Source organism: Orycteropus afer, unplaced genomic scaffold (assembly GCF_000298275.1).
Source record: "Orycteropus afer afer isolate SDZICR_OR568_19922 unplaced genomic scaffold, OryAfe1.0 scaffold00017, whole genome shotgun sequence".
Classification (NCBI taxonomy): Eukaryota; Metazoa; Chordata; class Mammalia; order Tubulidentata; family Orycteropodidae; genus Orycteropus; species Orycteropus afer.
In genome coordinates, this window is record NW_006921604.1 from 19,499,502 (window position 1) to 19,519,587 (window position 20,086).

At 40.7% G+C, this 20,086-nt stretch overlaps 1 protein-coding gene across 1 annotated transcript in view; it reads left to right on the forward strand.

Moving 5' to 3' along the window:
* Positions 1 to 4,359: 4,359 nt before the first annotated feature.
* MRPS9 (mitochondrial ribosomal protein S9) overlaps positions 4,360 to 20,086 on the forward strand; it is a 114,445-nt gene continuing 98,718 nt past the window's right edge. The window contains exon 1 of the mRNA XM_007959493.1: positions 4,360 to 4,494. Within this exon, the coding sequence (XP_007957684.1) occupies positions 4,360 to 4,494 (135 nt within the window). The remainder of the gene's footprint in view (positions 4,495 to 20,086) is intronic.

Consider the following 20,086-nt stretch of genomic DNA (forward strand, 5'->3'; position numbering starts at 1 on the left):
TTCCTCATTTTAAACCACGCAGTATCTCCTTGTTCTTTTTGAACAATTGCCTCTTGGTCTATGTACAGGTTCCTCATGAGTACAATGAAATGTTTTGGAATTCCCATTCTTTGAAAATTTATCCATAATTTCTTATGATGCACACAGCTGAATGCATTTGCATAGTCAATAAAACACAGATAAACTTTCTGGTATTCTTTGCTCTTAGTCAAAATCCATCAGACATCAGCAGTGATAGCTCTCATTCTACATTCTCTTCTGAAACTGGCTTGCATTTCTGACAGTTCCCTGTTGATGTAGTGCTGCAAATGTCTTCATTTATCTTCAGCAAAATTTTACTCATATGTGAAAACAAGGATATTGTTCGATAATTTCCTCATTCTGTTGGAACATCTTTCTTTGGAATGGGCATAAATATGTCTATTTTGCAGTTGGTCAGCCAGGTAGCTGTCTTCCAAATTTCTTGACATAAATGGGTGAATGCCTCCAGCACTGCATCCATTTGTTGAAATATTTCAACGGGTATTCCATCAATTTCTGGGGTCTTGTTTTTCACCACTGTCTTTATTGCAGTTTCCACTTCTTCCTTGAATACCATCAGTTCTTGATCTTATGCTACTTCCTAGAATGGCTGAATGTTGACTAATTCATTTTGGTACAGTGACTCTGTGTATTCCTTCCATGTTCTTTTGATACATCCTGCATCATTTAATAGATTGCCTATTCTCACGTCTGTCTAGTCAAATCCTACTCATAGCAACTCCTCCTTGGGTTTCCAAGGAGATATCTCTATGGAAGTAGATTGCCCAGTCTCCCTTTTGAGGAGTGGCTGATGGGTTTGAACCGCCAGCCTTCTGGTTAACAGTCAAATGCCTTAGGCACTGTGCCACCAGAGCTCCCTATTTTGCCTATAGACTCCTTCAATATTGCAACTTGAGGCTTGAATTTTTCCTTTAGTTCTTTTAGCTTGAGAAATGCCAACTGTGTTCTTCCATTTTGATTTTTGGTGATAGTAGATGACATATATTTGCCTGACAACTTTATATGACCTCAGGTTTCCTGTATGTTTACAGACTTTTTTTTTAAATTGGTTTAATATATAATTTAGTTGATATTTCATAGAAAACACCCCAAGAGTTACTGTCAGAAACAGAAGACTCAGAAGGCAAGATATCTCTATTCAACAACTATTCAGTGTGATTGTTTTTCAGGTAGGTTTTAGTACTAATGCCGTGGGGAGGAAGGCTATTCTTTGTCCTCACTAATTTACCATTTAACTTGCACATTATATAGTTAAACTATGTAAAAGTAAGTGCCTTGACGAAAATAAGTGCCACCAGCATAGCTAAATAGAAAGGCAGATTTGGGTTAGCGGTTGCTAGAATAAGAGAGTGTTGTTCTGGACCCTGAAAAATGTAAGAAGGAAGGGAGGAGGAAAAATTACCATAGCAAGGCAGGGAGACAGGGACTCATAGAGCCAGTTGTTGATCTTGTCAGGTGCCGTCAAGCCAGCTCCTACTCATAGTGACACTATGTACAACAGAACAAAACACTGCCCAGTCATGTGTCATCTCACAATCCTTGCTATGCTTAAGCCCAACATACCAGACACTGTGTCAATCCGTATTGCAGAGGGTCTTCCCTTTTTTCACTGACCCTCCACTTTTACCAAGTATAATATCCTTCTCCAGGGAATGGCCCCTTCTGATAGCATGACTGTTTTGGTTCTCTAGTGCCACTCTAACATAAAATACCACAAGTGGATGGCTTTAAAAAACAGATTTATTATCTTACAGTTTAGGAAGCTAGAAGTCTGAGTTCAAGATGCCTGCTCTAGAGGCTGGGTTAAGGTCCCTCAACCTTGGGCTTCTGCTGTCCCTCTTGCTCCTCTGCCCACTGAAGCTGGAGGCATCTCTTAATTCAGGTAGCTGCTGGCTGCTGAGGTTAACAAACCAAAGGTTGACAAGTAAAATGGCATAGTCCCAAGATTATCAAGCTATATGGCAGGCCACTAATCCAAGTCCATTAGCAGTCCCAAGATTGGCAGGCAATATGGCAGACCATTGAGATGAGGACTCGGCCAAATGCAGGATCCAGATGTGCCAAAAGCTGAAGACCTTCCTCAAAGCTTCTTCTTCTATACTGGAAGCAGATCCCATCTGTACAGCTACCCACAGCAGATTCCACCATGGAGTTGATTACCACCAGTCTCATCATGAGGAATCACTACATCCAGCTGCCCAGCCACTCAAAAACAGGCCCAGCCAAGTTGACAAAAAACCTTAACTACCACAGTGATCAGAGTAGGTTAGATGAAGTCTGGCCATTCTTGCTTCCAAGGAGCATTCCAGCTTCACTTCTTCCAGGACAGATTTGTTCATTCATTCTGGCAGTACATGGTATTTTTAGTATTCCTCAACAACATCACAATTCAAAAGCATCAACTCTTTTTCAAGCTTATGTATTCATTGTCCAATCCATCTTGTTGAGGGCCTTCCCCTTTTTCGCTGACCCTCCAAGGTCTTCCTTATAGGCGCATTGATAGTATCCTTTCACTGATAGCATTGTAGTTCAGTATAGATCTTGAAAGTTTCTTTGTGGATTATAGCATGTGTGAGGTCCTAATAGGAAAGGGAAGTTCATGTTTGAATATTGTGAAACTGGAGAAGAAGGTGAGGGTGGGTGCACAGGATTTTGAATACCTGGCTAAGTTTCAGGGAGAGCCTCTCTTTGGGGCAGCAATGGATGTAAGAAGGAAGACATCTAAAGAGCCATGTGAAGTGTTAAAAATAACATTTTCACAATATTAAATTTGTATATGAACTCATTAGCTTTATTTTTCAGTTCATGAACTGGGGAACACCTGGTCTGGAAAAGCCTCCAAAGACTGTTATGTCCCACCCCATCAACACTGCCATAGAAACAGGACCAGAACAGTATTTTTATAATAACAATTTACCCTAAATTATAGCTTCAGCCTGACCCTGGAGTTTCTATATCTTGAAATTCACCAAATTCCTCAAAAGAGCACAATGTCTAAAGGAAAATGATCTTTCTAGTTAGCAAGAAGAGTGTTTGACTTAAAGGTTACTTTTAAGAGACCAGTTTCTTCAAGATTCAAGGTTCAACAGGATATCTAAGGGTAAATGGACTGTGTGGATAATTTCACCTCCATGGACCCCATAAATCTGGATTCCTGGAGGAGTAAAACCATTTCTCAAAAGTCAGTACCAAAAAGACTTAGAGAGTGACTAAATTCTAAAGGTGCAAAAACTACAGGTTAATGTAAACTTGTCGTAAAAGCCCTTTTTAAAATATTAAAAAGTAGTCACTTTGAGAACTAAGGTACACTTGACCCAAACCATGGTATTTTCAAGCACCTCATATACATGTGAAAGCTGGACAATGAATAAGGAAGATCAAAGAATTGATGCCTTTGAATTATGGTGTTGGCAAAGAATATTGAATATACCATAGACTACCACCAGTCACTCCTCAAAAGAAGGTTGGGCAATCTACTTCTGTAGTGATACTGTCTCAGAAACCGAAGGAGGGGTCGCTATGAGTCGGTCCGACTAGATGGCACGTAACAACAACAACAAGAATGAACAAATCTGTTTTGGAGGAAGTACAGCCAGAATGCACCTTAGAAGTGAGGATGGAGAGACTGTGTCTCGCGTAGTTCAGGCATGTTATCAAGAAAGACCAGTCCCTGGAAAGGGACATCATGTTTGGTAAAGCAGAGGGCCAGTTATAAGGAAGAAGACCCTCATCGAGATAGATTGACACAGTGGCTGCAATAATAGCCTCAAACATAGCATCATTGTGAGGATAGCGCAGAACCCGGGCAGTATTTCATTCTGTTGTACAGGGTCGTTATGAATCGGAATGACTTGACAGCACCTAACGGTAAGATAAACCATCAATTACTGCTTAGCTCTGGTAGCATAGTGGGTAAGGCACTTGACTGCTAACCAGCAGGCTGGTGGTTCAAACCCACCAGCCACTCCCCGGAAGGAAGGTTGGGCAATCCTACTTCCGTAGTGATACTGCCTCGGAAACCCAAGGAGGGGTCGCTATGAGTCAGGGCTGACTCGACGGCACATAACAACAACAACAACAACAAGTCTCTGGTCTAGAACCAATCCCAGTCAAAAGGTGTACTCGGGCACGCCCCAAGGGCCGACCCTCCACACACCCAATCAGCGACGAGCCGCCTCGGGCGCACACTTATCCCCTGTTTAAAATGTTCAGGAAGCTTTTGCTTCCGACAGCCTCAAGAATAGGGAGATTTGGCGCCTGCGCATTCCTCAGGTTACGCCTCTTGCCCCTCCCAGACTGGTGTCTCCCTCAGCCAACATGGCGGCTCCCTGTGTGTTCTGCGGTACTGCATTTTCCTACCGATTCTTTCTGGGAGGTAGGGTTACTCTTGCCCAGAGGCAAGGCATCTGGAAAGCAGCGGCTTCTGAGTTGCAGAAAACTACCATATCCCAGGTAAGACCTTCAAGAACTGGAAGCAGTGGTTCGTGTTGCGCGAGGATTTGGAGCTAGAGAGGACTTGGAGGAAAGGGAGGACTACGCCCCCCAGGCGCCGGCCACCTTCCTATTACCTTTTCGCTTGTCCTTAGACAGGGATCCTTGGATCTTATGTATTTAGTAGATCCTGGGTTGGGGAGTGGATGGGTATTTGCGTGCTGTAGGTAGGGGGAGTTTATCTGTAGATGGAATCGGAGTGTGTCCCCCTTTTTTTTACTTTGCGTCCCAGCTAAAGTGATTCCGTATCTAAACGTAGTGTTGAACCCTAGACTTTCTGTGTGTGGACAGTGGAACAGAGGGGAGGGGAAGTGCCGCTAGGTGTCTGCGGGAGGGCCGCCCCAGAGGATGTGGGTGAGAACTAAGCATCTGCCTTGGAGAAGACAGGATGGAGAAAGTCATTGGGGAGGAGAGTGATTTTTGAAGGGCATTGTACGGTGTTGTAGTGCCTAAGGCATTTGCTAATCAGAAGGTTGGCGGTTCAAACTTATCAGCCACTCCGAGGAAGGACGACTGGGCAATCTACTTCCGTAAAGATTTTCCCTCTTGGAAACCCAGTGGGGGTCGCTATGAGTCGGAATCGACTCAATGGCGGTGAATTTTTTTTTTTTTTTTTGTATGTATCTGTGCAGTTTCTGTTTTATTCAGTTTCCCAAAACTTTGGAGAGAAGGAGGCCAGAACTCGTACATTTCACTGATCCGGAGGGCATAGGAAGTCACGTTTCAAGTTTCACAGCTGGTTGGATAATGCTGTTCTCTGCTACGGGCACTCAGAAGGGTGAACAAGATTTGAAACGGAAGAAATGAGTGCAGTTTGGGATATATTGTGTTTAGACATTTGCGGAATATTCGGATTTCCAGTAGGACTGTACACAGGCAAATCTATAGCTCAGGAAGAAAACCATAGATTTAGAAGCTATTTGTTTCCTTGTCCTAAAGGGTCGCTGTGAGTTGAAATCAACCCGATAGCAGTGGGTTGGGCGGGTTGTTAAATAGTAATTGAGAATTTGGAAATAGAACCCTGGTGGTGCAGTAGTTAAAGCGCTGGGCTGCTAACCAGAAGATCAGCAGTTCTAACGTACCAACCGCTCTGCAGGAGAAAGATGTGGCTGTCTGCTTCCATAAAGATTTACAGCCTAGGATATCCTATGGGGCAGTTCAACTCTGTCCTGTATGGTTGCTATAAGTCAAAATTGACTCACAGCAGTGGATTTTGATAGGGAAGGTGTACTGATAAGGAGTAGGAAGAGGGACATGACCCTGGAGGCAAAACAGGACACTGGACAAGGAAGAAGAACCTCTGAGAAATTGAGAATGAGCTGAAAGAGAAATTGGTGGAAAACCAGTGCGGTATCATTAAAAACGAGAAGAGTGCTTCTAGGAAGGAGAATGATAAAACAGTATTAAATATTGTGGAGAAGTCTAATAAGTACTAAACTCTGAAAAATTATATTGAAAAAAGAATACTATCTTTTCCTATCCTTTAAAGAAAACATTTAACCTAAGTCAACCAATCTATTCATTCATCTACCTATCATTAATTCATTTTTCTTTTTTTTTGTGATTAATGTTTTTTTTTTATTGTAAAAATGCAAATGACACAATATTTGTCAGTTCAAGATTTTTTACTTACACAGTTCTTAATTGGTAAATATCCTGGAAGTCTGATTATTTTTTTCATGCATCTCTTTGTATATCTCCATTGAATACACAAAACTATTTATGAAATGTACTATAGCATGCATGCTTAATGTGTATGTGTGGGGGGGGTGAGGGGGAGTTGTCTACTTTTCCCTCCCTTCTCCCCACCCCCAATGTAATATGCATCCTTCTATATCATTCACCATGTTCTCATAATCATATATAAACATATGTGCATATACATACTTTTTTTAAAAAATGGGACCATATTGGATCCCTTTTTACTTTGATTTTTTCATTTATGGTAGGTATATAGTAGAAACTCCTAGACTGTCTTATCTGACTAGATATAAATTCTATCGATTTATAGATACAGTTACACACAGAGCAAGTGATCTTAAAGCAAGTCACCTGTTGTTTGTTGCTGTTGAGTCAATTCTGACTCACTTGTAAGTAGGAGTCTAAAACATTTTTTGTAGCTGCTGTGTAATATTTTACTGTATGAGTATGTAAAAATAATTAATAATTGATAGGCACTTGCTTTGTTTCTGCTATCTTGCCAATAATCAAGGGCTGAAGTAAACATTCGTTTGTAGTTCTTTGGTACTGATGCTTTATTTCTAAGAGATTTCCAGTTGTGAGATTGTTGCTGCAAAGAATAGATACATCTTAAATGTTAATAGATACTGCCATACAGCTTTCCAAAAAGTCTATAGCAATTCACATTCCATCACTGATATATGAGAATGCACCCTTTTCTATTAGCATTAGGTATTATTACTTTTTTTTTTTTTTTTTGGCAACAAGATGAGTGAAAATGATTTTTATCTCCTGATTGCTCTTGAAATAAAGCTTTCCCCACCTCAAAATAGCAGAATTTTACTGAGCACTTTGCTTTAGTGAGTGAAGTAAACAATTCATTGTCAAGTGAACAATTATCAGACAGTGTCCCTTAGCACTTGTGTAAAGTTGGGTTCTCTAGAGAAGCAAAACCAGTACAGCTTATATATACATATGTTGTTGTTGTTTGCCGTCGAGTCGGCCCCGACTCATAGCAACTCCTTCTTGGGTTTCCGAGGCAGTATCACTACGGAAGTAGGATTGCCCTACCTTCCTTCCGAGGAGTGGCTGGTGGGTTTGAGCCGCCAGCCTTCTGGTGAGCAGTGAAGTGCCTTCGGCACTATACTACCAGAGCTCCTTAAAAAACACTGAGCCTGTCTTATTCACATCTGGGTCATAACCCATTAGTGAGTTAATGAAATCTGCTTAGAGGTTATAGACAACATTAAAGAAGGGAAAGAGGAGAGTAGAATAAAAGCACATCTCATACAGAATAAGTGCTTTTGTGTTTTATTTATATGTATAAGTGTATACATGGTAGTGATATAAATGGTAGATACTGCTGTGGATTGCAGTCAAAAAAAAAAAAAAAAAAAACACAAATACTGATACAACAAGAAAAAAGAAACAAGTTTGTTGAGCTATGACTCCTGGGTGCTCAGTTGGGCTTCTCACTAACAAGTTTCCTCCTACATACCAGTCTTGTGGTATGCATGTTTACATTGTTGTTGTTGTTGTTATTTGCCATCGAGTCTGGCCCCTACTCCTAGGGACCCCTCCTTGGGTTTCCAAGGCAGTTATCACTACGGAAGTAGGATTGCCCAACCTTCCTTCCGAGGAGTGGATGTTTACATTAATACTTAATAAATAAAAAAGAAGTACCATAGCATACAGAATGTTTCTGTGTTGATGCTTCGCATGCATGGGTTTAAAAATTATATTGTGTTTAGACATCTATTGGATAACCAGAGTTCCAGTAGGCCCATAAATAGGCAAGTCTATAGCTCTGGAACAACCTGATGGGAAATTTAGAAGCCCTCAGTTACTTGTATATAGTAATTGAGGCCTTGGAAATGGAGCCAAATACCTGTGTCCCAATTTTAGAGCAGAGGAGGGAATCTTACTTGTGAATGGCCAAACTTTCCAGCATAGATGCCCATGAATATCACAGATACACTGTTGTTATGGATTGAATTATGTCCCCCCAAAATATATGTTGTAAACCCTAACTTCTATGCCTGTGGTTATAATCCCATTTGGAAATTATGAGGCAGAATTAGTGTAGTGTATCTTGAGTCAATGTCTTTTGAGATGTAAAAGATACTAGACAGGAGAGCAGAGGAGAAATGGGATAAGATAAGATAGGTGTAAAGATACATGGAAATATCCAAGGAACCTAGCAGAAGCTGAAGAGAAAAGAGAGAAAAGGCCCTTCCTTCATAGCTGACACAGAGAAAGCTTTCCTCTAGAGTTGGTGCTCTGTATTTGAACTTCTAAATTTCTGTTTGTTCAAGTATCCATTTATGGCATTTCTATTATAGCAGCACTAGATAACTGACAGAATTTGGTACTGGAAGAGTGGGATGCTGCCCTTAACAGTTACCTAAGCTGTGGGAGTGTTTTTGGAATTGAGTAATGGGTAGAGACTGAAAGATTTTCAAGGATCTCTGGTAGTGTAGTGCCTAAGGCATTTGACTGCTAACTAGAAGCCTGGTGGTTCAAACCACTCCTCAGAAGGAAGATGGGGCAATCTATTTCTGTAGTGATATCGCCTTGGAAACCCAAGGAGGAGTTGCTATGAGTTAAATCCGACTTGATGGCAGTGACTTTGGTTTTTGGTTGGAATAGTAAAAGTTTAGATTGCATTGAAGACACTGTTAGTAGAATTATCGATGTCAAAGGCAATCTGGTGAGGGCTCAGAAGGAAGTGAGAAGAGGTATAGAGAAAATCTCAATCATTTTAGAGCATACATACAGCACCAGCAACAGAATGTTGCTAGAAATGTGGATATTAAATGTGCTTTGGATGAGACTTTTACATAAAATGATGAACATGTGATTAGACAATGGAGCAAGGGCGATGCTTTTTATGTGCTGGCAAAGGAGTTGTTTAAAGTAGGTTCAAATATTTGGTAAAAGATCAAACTTATAGTGATAGAACTTGGATTTCTGTCTGTGGAGATTTCTAAGGAATATCTTAAAGGGGCCATGTAGTTTCACCTTGCCTCTTATCCCAAAATACGAGAGGAAAGAGATGGACTTAAAATTGAGCTGTGCAAAATGAAAACAGACCATAAGTATTTGGAAAAATCTCTTGTACAAACTAAGGACACATGTTCTAGAATGTTCACCAAGTATGTGGCTACCCAATATTTTGTCAAAGAGGTTAGGGCAGTGATTGATGGATCTAACCAACTACTGTAGCAGAAAATCCATCAACTTAGACTGAGGAGAACAGAGAAAGAATGAAAAGAAAGAACATTGTCTGCTTCTTGGAATTTTACAGGCAGGAAACAGGATAAAGGAGTTATATCTATTGTCCTCTAAGAAAAGAAAAGGACCATCCCTGGAGCTGGTTGGAGATCAGCAGAGCTGTTGGGAGAAACACTGAGAAGCAAGGCCTTCTCAGTTTCACAGGGTGGGGCCAAAGTCTCCTGGATCTCAAAGGGTAGTACCACAGCCTCCTAGGTCTCAAAGAGTTGGATCTTTGCCAACTCAGTTGTGGAGTGAAGGGCTGTTAGAGTGTGGGGCTGCTGTTAAGGTATGCCAGAGGGATGGGGTAGCCTCCCAAAGGTGAAGGGGTAGGGCTGCTGTGCCCAGTGGGCAGAATGGGGCTTGCTGGGGCCAGTGGGGTAGGGTCATCACTCAGATGAATTAGGAGAATGGGGCCACTTAAAAGCAAGGGAGCAGAATTGCCATCCCAGTGAGCTTGGAAGGTGAAGCTGAAGCCTAAGGCCAAGGAGCTTCCACTCTGAATCCAGAGGGCGTGGCCAATACCCAGAATCTGGAAGGCAGAGCCATTGCCTACATAGTCTCAGAGAATAGAGAATTAATTCTAAGCATTGAGAGCTAATATAATTTTTTCTGCTGGGTTTTGGACTTGCTTTGTGCCTAGTATCCTTTGTTTCCCTCCAGTTTCTCCCATTTGTAATGGAAATGTCTACCTTGTGCCTGTTCCACTACTGTAATCTAGAAACAGATAACCTGTATTCTAGATTTCATAACTTTATAGACGAAGAGGAATTTTGCCCCAGGATGGAATACACCTAAAGTCCTAGCCATAATTGATCTAGATGATTCAGAAGAAGGCATTTTGGACTTGGAGTTGATTTAAGGCTTTTGGGATGATGTGATGGGGTGAATGTATTTTGCATGTGGCGAGAACATGAATTTTTGGGAGCCAAAAGATGGAATGTTAAGGATTGAATTAAGTCCCTGAAAACTCAAAACCAAAAAAACCCCAAAACCCCAACTCACTGCCATTGAGTCAATTGCCATTGACTCATAGTGACCTTGTAGGACAGGGTAGAACTGTGCCCATAGGATTTCCAAGGCTGTAAATCTTTATGGAAGTAGACTGCCTCATCTTTCTCCCACAGAGTGGCTAATGAGTTCAAACTGCTGACTTTTTGGTTAGCAGCCAAATGCTTTAACCACAGCACCACTAGAGCTCCTTTCTGAAAAATATGTGCTGTGAATCCTAACCTCTATGCCTGTGGTTATAATTCCATTTGAGAATGAACTGTCTTTGTTATGTTAATGAGGCATGGTTAGTGTAAGGTGTATCTGGAGTCAGTGTCCTTCGATATTAAAAGAGATTAAACAAGGGAGCAAAGAAGATAGATGTGAAGACACGTGGAGCTCTCCAAGGAACCAAGAAGCAGAAGCTGAAGAGACAAGGACCTTCCTCCAGAGCTGACAAAGAAAGCCTTCCCCTAGAGCCAACATTCTGAATTCATACTTCTACCCTCCTAAGCTGTGAGAAAATAAATTTGTTTGTTTTAAAGCCATCCATTTGTGGTATTTCTCTTACAGTAGCACCTTAACTAAGATAACTCTTTATGGATCACAGTGGGCAGGTCTGCATCCTATCAGGGATGGTGCAGGATCAGGGAGCATTTCGTTCTGTTGTACATGAGGTTGCCATGAATTGGGCCTCTTCAACTTTAGCTAGCAACACTGTATAGAGGAGTACAGAATTGCAATAGCTAATTTAGACTCGGGGAGCTCTGGTAGCATAGTGGCAAAGGCACTTGACTGCTAACCAGAAGGCTGGCGGTTCATACCCACCAGCCACTCCTTGGAAGGAAGATGGGGCAATCTACTTCCGTAGTGATACTGCCTCGGAAACCCAAGGAGGGGTCGCTGTGAATCGGGTCTGACTCGATGGCACACAACAACAGCAACAACAATTTAGACTGGGAGTTACACAGGATAGTGTAGTGGTCATGGACAGCTCCTGGAAGAGGATGGAGTTCATCTCTAGGAACAATAGGAGTTACATGAAAAAAGAGAAGTATACTTTTAGAGGGAATTGTAATAGGTGCACAAAGGAATAGATAACGTGGAGTATTAGTGGTGCTTGGCAACAATAAATAATTGGTTATAGCATAGGACTCTGGAGAGAGAATGGAAAGTTGGAGGAGTCTAGAGCATGGTCTATTTAGCTTGCTAAGGTACTTAATTTTTTTTTATTTGTCACAGATGAAAATAGTATTAACATTATTAAAATCAGATAGCTGACAGTAGTACCCTTTCATGGTATAGTACACAAAGATTACCAATGAATTCTAAAATACTACATAAATGTAACTTGTTGTAGGTGCCACTGAGTTGACTCCAACTCATAACAACCCCGTGTACAAAACGAAACACTGCCCAGTCCTGTGCCATCCTCAGAATCCTTGCTATACTTAAGCCCATCATTGCAGCCACTATGTCAGTCCCCCTTTTCACTGACCCTCTACTTTCATAAGCATGATATCTTTCTCCAGGGAATGGTCCCTTTGGACAACATGACCAAAGTAGGTTGAGATGAAATCTGGCCATTCTCACTTCCAAGGAGCATTTTGGCTACAGTTATTTCGAGACAGGTTTGTTAATTCTTCTGGCAGTCCATGGTATTTTCAGTATTCTTCACCAATACCACAATTCAAAGATATCAACTCTTCTTTGGTCTTCCTTATTCATTTCCCTGGCCAATTCTTTGAGAAGTGGATGGCCTTTTCTTCCTAGTCTGTCTCAGTCTGTAAGCTGCCTTGAAACCTATGCACCATGTGTAACCCTGCTGGCACTTGAAACACCACTGGCACAGACGATGCACAGAACAGCAGCCAGGGATCCAGGTAAGGGGAGGGACCCAGGCCCCATCCGCAGCAGGCAGGAAAGCAGGGGAAAGTGAAGCCAGAGGGGACACAGAGCAGAGCAGTGCCAAGGATCCAGATAAGGGGAGGACAGAGAGGTTTCAAACATGTAAGGGAGACAAACTTGCCTGTCAGTTTGTCGTACTGTTGTGGCTTGCTTGTTGCTGTGAGGGTTGAGGCTGTGTAACTGGTGTTTCAAGTGCCAGCAGGGTTGCATATGGTGCACAGCTTTCAATGCAGCTTACAGACTGAGACAGACTAGGAAGAAGGAAGAGGCCATCCACTTCTCAAAGAATTGGCTAGGGAAAACCTTATGAACAGCAGAGAAACACTGTTTGATATAATACTGTACAGCTTTATGAATAGCCTGGAAACATTATCTGATACAGTGCAGGAGGATGAGTCTCTTAGGTCAGAAGGCTTTCAAAACACATCTAGGAAAGAGCTGCATCATCAGAGTAGGACCAACCTTACCGATATGGCTAAAGTAGCTTTCAAGACCTCCATTTGCTGATGTGGCACAACTCAAATCGAGGAGAAACAGCTGCAAATGTTAGTAATAGGAACATGGATGTATGAAGTATGAATCTAGGAAAATTGGAAGTTGTCAAAAATGAAATGGAACACATAAAGATTGATATCCTAGGCATTAGTGAGCTGAAATGGACTGGTTTGGCCATTTTGAATCAGGCAACTGTAGGATCTACTATGCCAGGAATGACAGTTTGAAGAGTAATGGCATGCTTTCATCATCTCAAAGGATGTTTCAAGGTCTGTCCTGAAGTACAATACTATCAGGAATAGGATAATATCCATACACTTACAAAGAAGGCCAGTTAATATGACTGTTACTCAAATTTATGCACCAACCACCAAAGCCAAAGATGAGGAAATTGAAGATTTTTATGAACTTCTGCAGTCTGAAATTGATCAGACATGCAATTAAGAGGTGTTAATTATCACTGGTGACTGGGATGCAAAAGTTGGAAACAAAAGAATCACCGGTAGATGGAAAATTTGGCCTTGGTGACAGAAATAACACTGGAGATTGCATGATAGAATCTTGCAAGACCAATGACTTATTCATTACAAATACATTTTTTTCAACAACACAAATGGCAGCTATACATGTGACTTCACCATATGGAATACACAGGAATCAGATAGACTATATCTGTGGCAAAAGGCGATGGAAAAGCTCAATATCTTCAGCCAAAACAAGGGCAGGAGCTGATTGTGGAACAGACCATCAACTGCTCATATGCAAGTTCAAGGTGAAGTTGAAGACAATTAAAACAAGTCCATGAGAGCCAAAATACGATCCTGAATATATTGCTTCTGAATGTAGAGACCATCTAAAGAATAGATTTGATGCATTGAACACCAGTGACTGAATTGTGGGATGACATCAAAAACATCATCCATGAAGAAAGCAAGAGGTCATTAAAAAGACGAGAAAAGAAGAAACGACCAAAATGGATGTCAGAAGAGACTCTGAAACTTGCCCTTGAATGGAGAGTAGCTAAAGCAACTGGAAGAAATGACAAGATAAAAGAGCTGAACAGAAGATTTCAAAGAGCAGCTCAAGCATACAGAGCCAATTACTATAATGAAATGTGCAAAGACCTGGAGTTGGGAAACCAAAAGGGAAGGATAATCTTGGCATTTCTCAAGCTGAAAGAACTGAGGAAAAAATTTCAGCCTCGAGTTGTAATATTGAAAGATTCTATGGGCAAAATATTGAATGGTGCAGGAAACATCAAAAGAAGATGAAAGGAATACACAGAGTCACCATACCAAAAAGAACTGGTTGATGTTCATCCATTTCAGGAGGTGGCACATGATCAACAACCAATGGTATTGAAGGAAGAAGTTGAAGCTGCACTGAAGGAATTGGTGAAGAACAAGGCTCCAGAAATTGATGGAATACCCATTGAGATGTTTCGACAAATGGATGCTCCACTGGAGGCACTCACTTGGTTATGCCAAGAGATTTCGAAAACAGCTACCTGTCCAACTGACTGGAAGAGATCCATATTTGGTACCCATTCCAAAGAAAGGTGATCCCACAGAATGTGGAAATTATAGAACAATATCATTAATATAGGATGCAAGTAAAATATTACTGAAGATAATTCAAACATGGTTGCAGCTGTATATTGATAGAGAACTTCCAGAGGTGCAGGCTGGATTCAGAAGCGGACATGGAACAAGGAATATCATTGCTGATGTCAGCTGGATCTTGGCTGAAAGCAAAAAATACCAGAAAGATGTTTATTTATGTTTTATTTACTATGAAAAAGCATTCAGTTGTGTGGATCATAACAAATTGTGGATAACATTGAGAATGGGAATTCCAGAACACTTAATTGTACTCATGAGGAACCTGTACATAGACCAAGAGGCTGTCATTCGATCAGAACAAGGGGACACTGCATGGTTTAAAATCAAGCAAGGAGTGCATTGGGGTTGTATCCTTTCACCATAGTTATTCAATCTATATGCTGAGCAAATAATCTGAGAAGAACAAATAATCAGAGATTATTTGAAGAAGAACATGGCGTCAAGATTGAAGGAAGAATCATTAACAACCTGTGATATGCTGACGGCACAACTTTGCTTGCTGAAAGTGAGGATGACTTGAAGCACTTACTGAAGAAGATTGAAGAATACAGTCTGCAGTATGGATTACATCTCAATATAAAAAAAAACAAAAATCCTCACAACTGGGCCTGCCTATAAGCAGCATCACAATAAATGGAGAAAAGATTGAAGTTGTCAGACTTCACATTGCTTGGTTCTACAATCAACGCCAATGGAAGCAGCATTCAGGACATCAAACAACATATAGCACTGGGCAAGTTGGCTGCAAAGGACCTCTTCTAAGTGCCGAGGACCCAAGATGTCCTCTTGAGGACTAAGGTGAGCCTGACACAATTTTCAATTGCCTCCTATGCATGTAGGAGCTCTGGTAGTGTAGTGTGTAAGGCATTTGACTGCTAACCATAAGGCTGATGGTTCAAACCCACCAGCCACTCCTTGGAAGGAAGATTGAGCAGTTTACTTCCATAGTGATACTGCCTCGGAAATCCAAGGAGGGGTCGCTGTGAGTCGCATCTGACTCGATGGCAGTGAGTTAGTTCATATGCATGTGAGAGCTGGACAATGAGTAAGGAAGAATGAAGAAGAATTGATGCTTTTGAGTTGTGGTGTTGGTGAAGAATGCTGAAAGTACCATGGACTGCTAAAAGAATTAACAAATCTGTCCTGGAGGAAGTTCAGCCAGAATGCTTCTTGGAAGTGAGAATGGCCAAACTTCGTCTCACCTGTTTTGGTCATGTTATCAGAAGGGACCATTCCCTGGAGAAGGATGTCATGCTTGGTAAGGTGGAGGGTTGATGAAAGAGGGAAAGGCCCTCAACAAGATGGATTGACACAGTGGTGTGGTGATGGGCTCAAGTATAGCAGGGATTGCGGAGCTGGTGCAGGACAGGGCGGTGTTTCATTCTGCTGTGCATAGGATCACTGTGAGTCAGAGAAGACTCAATGGCACTAACAACAACATTCATTGTCCAGCTTTTACATGCATGTGAGGCAATTGAAAATACCATGGCATGGGTCAGGTACACCTTAGTGTTCAAAGTAACCTCTTTGATTCTAACACTTTAAAGAGGTTTTTTTGCAGCACATTTGCCCAGTGCAGTACAACAGCTGATTTCCTGACTGTTGCTTCCATGGGTGTTGATTGTGGACCCAAGTAAAATGAAATCCCTGACAACTTCAATCTTTTCTCCATTTATTGTAATGTTGCTTATTGTTCCAGTTGTGAGAATTACTTTTTTCTTTATGTTGAGGTGTAATCCATACAGCAGTATGTAACTACTTTGTCAGGAAGTACTTCAAGCCATCTTCACTTTCAGCAAGCAAAGTTGTGTCATCGTATCTCAGGTTGTTAATGAGTATTCTTTCAATCCTGATGCTATGATGGCATAGACAAGTAAGCACCTCCAGTCCCGCATCCATTTGTTGAAACATCTCAAGGGGTATTCTGTCAATTCCTGGAGCCTTGTTTATCACCAGTTCCTTCAGTGCAGCTTGGACGTCTTCCTTCAGTACCATTAGTTCTTGATTATATGCTACCTCCTGAAATAGTTGAACATCAACCAATTCTTTTTGGTACAGTCACTTTGTATTTCTTCCATCTTCTTTGATGCTTTCTGCATCATTCAATATTTTGCCCACAGAATCCTTCAATATTGTAGCTTAAGGCTTGAATTTTTTCTTCTTTATATAGTCCAGCTATTTGGATTATTTTCTCAGCATACAGATTGAATAAGTATGGTGAAAGGATAGAACTCTGTTGCACACCCTTTCTGATTTTAAACCGTGCAGTATCCCCTTGTCCTGTTTCAATGACTGCCTCTTTGTCTGTGTACAGGTTTCTCATGAGCACAATTAAGTGTTCGAGAATGCCCATTCTTCCTAATGTTATCCATAATTTGTTATGGTCCACACAGTCAAATGCCTTTACAGAGTCAATAAGACACAGGTAAACATCTTTCTGGTATTCTTTACTTTCAGCCAAGATCCATCTAACATCAGCAATGATGTCCCCCCTTCTGTAACCTCTTCTGAATCCAGGTTGCATTTCTGGAAGTTCTCTGTCAGTATACTGCTGCAACTGTTTGAATTATCTTCAGCAAAATTTAATTGTGTATGGTATTATTAGATAATTTCTACATTCTGTTGGATTGCCTTTCTTTGGAATGGGCACAAATACTGATCTCTTCCAGTTTGCTGGCCAGGTAAGCTTTCTTCCAAATTTCTTGGCATAGACAAGTAAGCACCTCCAGTCCCGCATCCATTTGTTGAAACATCTCAGTGGGTATTCTGTCAATTCCTGGAGCCTTGTTTATCACCAGTTCCTTCAGTGCAGCTTGGACGTCTTCCTTCAGTACCATTAGTTCTTGATCATATGCTACCTCCTGAAATAGTTGAACATCGACCAATTCTTTTTGGTACAGTCACTTTGTATTTCTTCCATCTTCTTTGATGCTTTCTGCATCATTCAATATTTTGCCCACAGAATCCTTCAATATTGTAGCTTAAAGCTTGACTTTTTTCTTCAATTCTTTCATCTTGAGAAATGGTGAGTATCTTCATCTCTTTTGATTTTCTAACTCCAGGTCTTTGCACATTTCATTATAATACTTTACATTGTCTTCCTGAGCTGCCCTTTGAAATCTTCTATTCAGCTCTTTTTATTTCACCAATTCTTCCATGAATGGTTAGCTACTCTCTGTTCACGAACAAGTTTCAGAGTCTCTGCCTGCATCTCTTTTGGTCAGTTCTTCCTTTCCTGTCTTCTTAATGACTGTTTGCTTTCTTCATATATGATATGCCTGATGTCATTCCACAACACATTAGGTCTTCAGTCATTGGTGTTTAGTGCATCAAATCTGTTCTTCAAATGGTCTCTACATTCAGGTGAGAGATAATCAAGGTCATATTTTGGCTCCTGTGGACTTGTTTTAATTTTTCTTCAGTTTCAATTTGAACTTAAATATGAGGAATTGATGGTCCGTTTCACAGTCTGCTTCTGGCCTTGTTTTGACTGAAAATACTGAGTTTCTTCATTGCCTCATTCCACAGATGTAGAAGATCAGATTCCTGGGTATTCCATTTGGCAAGAACAGAATACATGTGTATAGCTGCCATTTATATTGTTAATAAAATGTATTTGCATTGAATAAGTCATTGGTCTTCCAGAATTCTATCATGCGATCTTTGGTGTCATTTCTATAACCAATGCCATATTTTCCAACTATGAGTGATTCTTCTTTGTTTCCACTTTCCCATTCCAGTCACCAGTAATAATCAATACATCTTGATTGCATGTTTGGTAAATTTCAGACTGCAAAAGTTGGTAGAAATCTTTAGTTTCTTTATGTTTGACTTTAGTGGTTGGTGTGTAAATTTGAATAACTGTAGCATTAACTGGTCTTCCTTGTAGATATATGAATATTACCCTATCACTAACAGCATTGTACTTCAGGTTTCTGAGGCTGTGAATCTTTACGGAAGTAGACTGCCCCATCTTCTTTCTGCAGAGCAGCTGGTGGGTTTGAACCGCTGACCTGGTTAGCAGCCAGATACCTTATCCACTACATCACCAGACCTCCTAGATTTACTCTAGGAATGTTAATATAGCTTTCTGTAATATTTATGATTTTTATAATCAACAAAAGAAGAAGAGCAGTTTTGATTTGAAGAATATTGGTAGGGTATCTTAATTTATATATTTTTTAAAATAATTTCTACTAAGCATTTTCTTGGTGCTTAAACTCTTGATTTTTACAGGATCAATGTGAATTTTCATTCGGACTGTTCTGCCACAAAAGAATGATAAATGACATTTGGTGGCTTAGCCCTTGCATTTTGGGGTAATTTTATTGTAAACACATTTCTGTCTCTGTTTTAAGTATCAGTTCCTTTTTTCATCTTATGCACTCCTAGGTGGTATAATATCCCATATTAGGTAAGGTAAGGTCTTTTCTTTGAGGTCTCACTCTCTTTTACAAGGATAGAATTTAGTATTTTTCTCATTGTTTTACTTACAGAAAATGCCTCTACATTAAAATTTGTATGTTTCTTATATAACAGTTTATAATTTTCTAAGGTGTAGACTGCTTGATAGATGCAGCCATCATTTCCACTTCTGTAAAAGACAAAATAAAATTCTTCATACTATGCTTCATTGTTGTAATTAGGATGATTAATGAATAGCTATCTACTGCTCCTTTACAAATTGCCCCCAAATTTAACAGCTTTTGATGACAGACGTATAGTATCTTAGAGTTTCTGTGGGTCAGGAATCCATGTAAAGCTTTAGTTGGGTCCTGTAAAATGCAAGTAGATGTAATAGTAGCATTGTCAGAACCTAACTTCACGGGGGATAATGAGAATCAAGATCAGTGCTTGGCTGATCTCTGTGAGGTGAGGTTAGACATACCTCCACTCTCCAGTCTTTTTACGAATTAACACGAGCCATCCCTCCCTCATCACTCTCTACTTCTCCTCTGGGTTCAGTAATCCATTGCAATGGTCACACAGAACTCACAAACCATACTTACAGTTATGTGGTTTATTAATGAACAGGGTACAACTCGGGATCAGGATCAACAGGCTCAGGAATCAGGGTCAGGAAGCATGTAGGCAGAGTTCTGCTTCTTCAGTGCAGGACAGCTCTCTCAGCTTTTCAGCCCCCTCAGCAAAGGTTCCTCTTGGCCTCCTGTTGCTGCTGGCCCTAGCACTGGGCCCCTCCTGGGCCTCTCACTGTCCTTCATGTTATAGCCCTTGACCAGTGTTACAGCTGTTTTATTAGGTCCCCCCCCCCTTTCTCTCTGCTTCTTCTCCTGCTTTCTTCCTTCTGCTTCTTTTTGTTGCCTCTCTTCTTGCTTCTTTCTGTGCTAACCTCCATGGGGCTGGCTCTCTATATATACATATATGTGCGCGTGTGTGTACATATATATGTATACACATATATATGTATGCGCACTGTGTTGGATTGGGTTCTCTAGAGAAACACAAAAACCAGCAAAGTATATATGTATATATTTATAGAGAGAGAAAGAGAGAGAGAGAGAAATTTATCTTAGATAAATGGCTCACAAGTGTGTAGAAGCCGACAAGTTCAAGCTGAAAAGTTC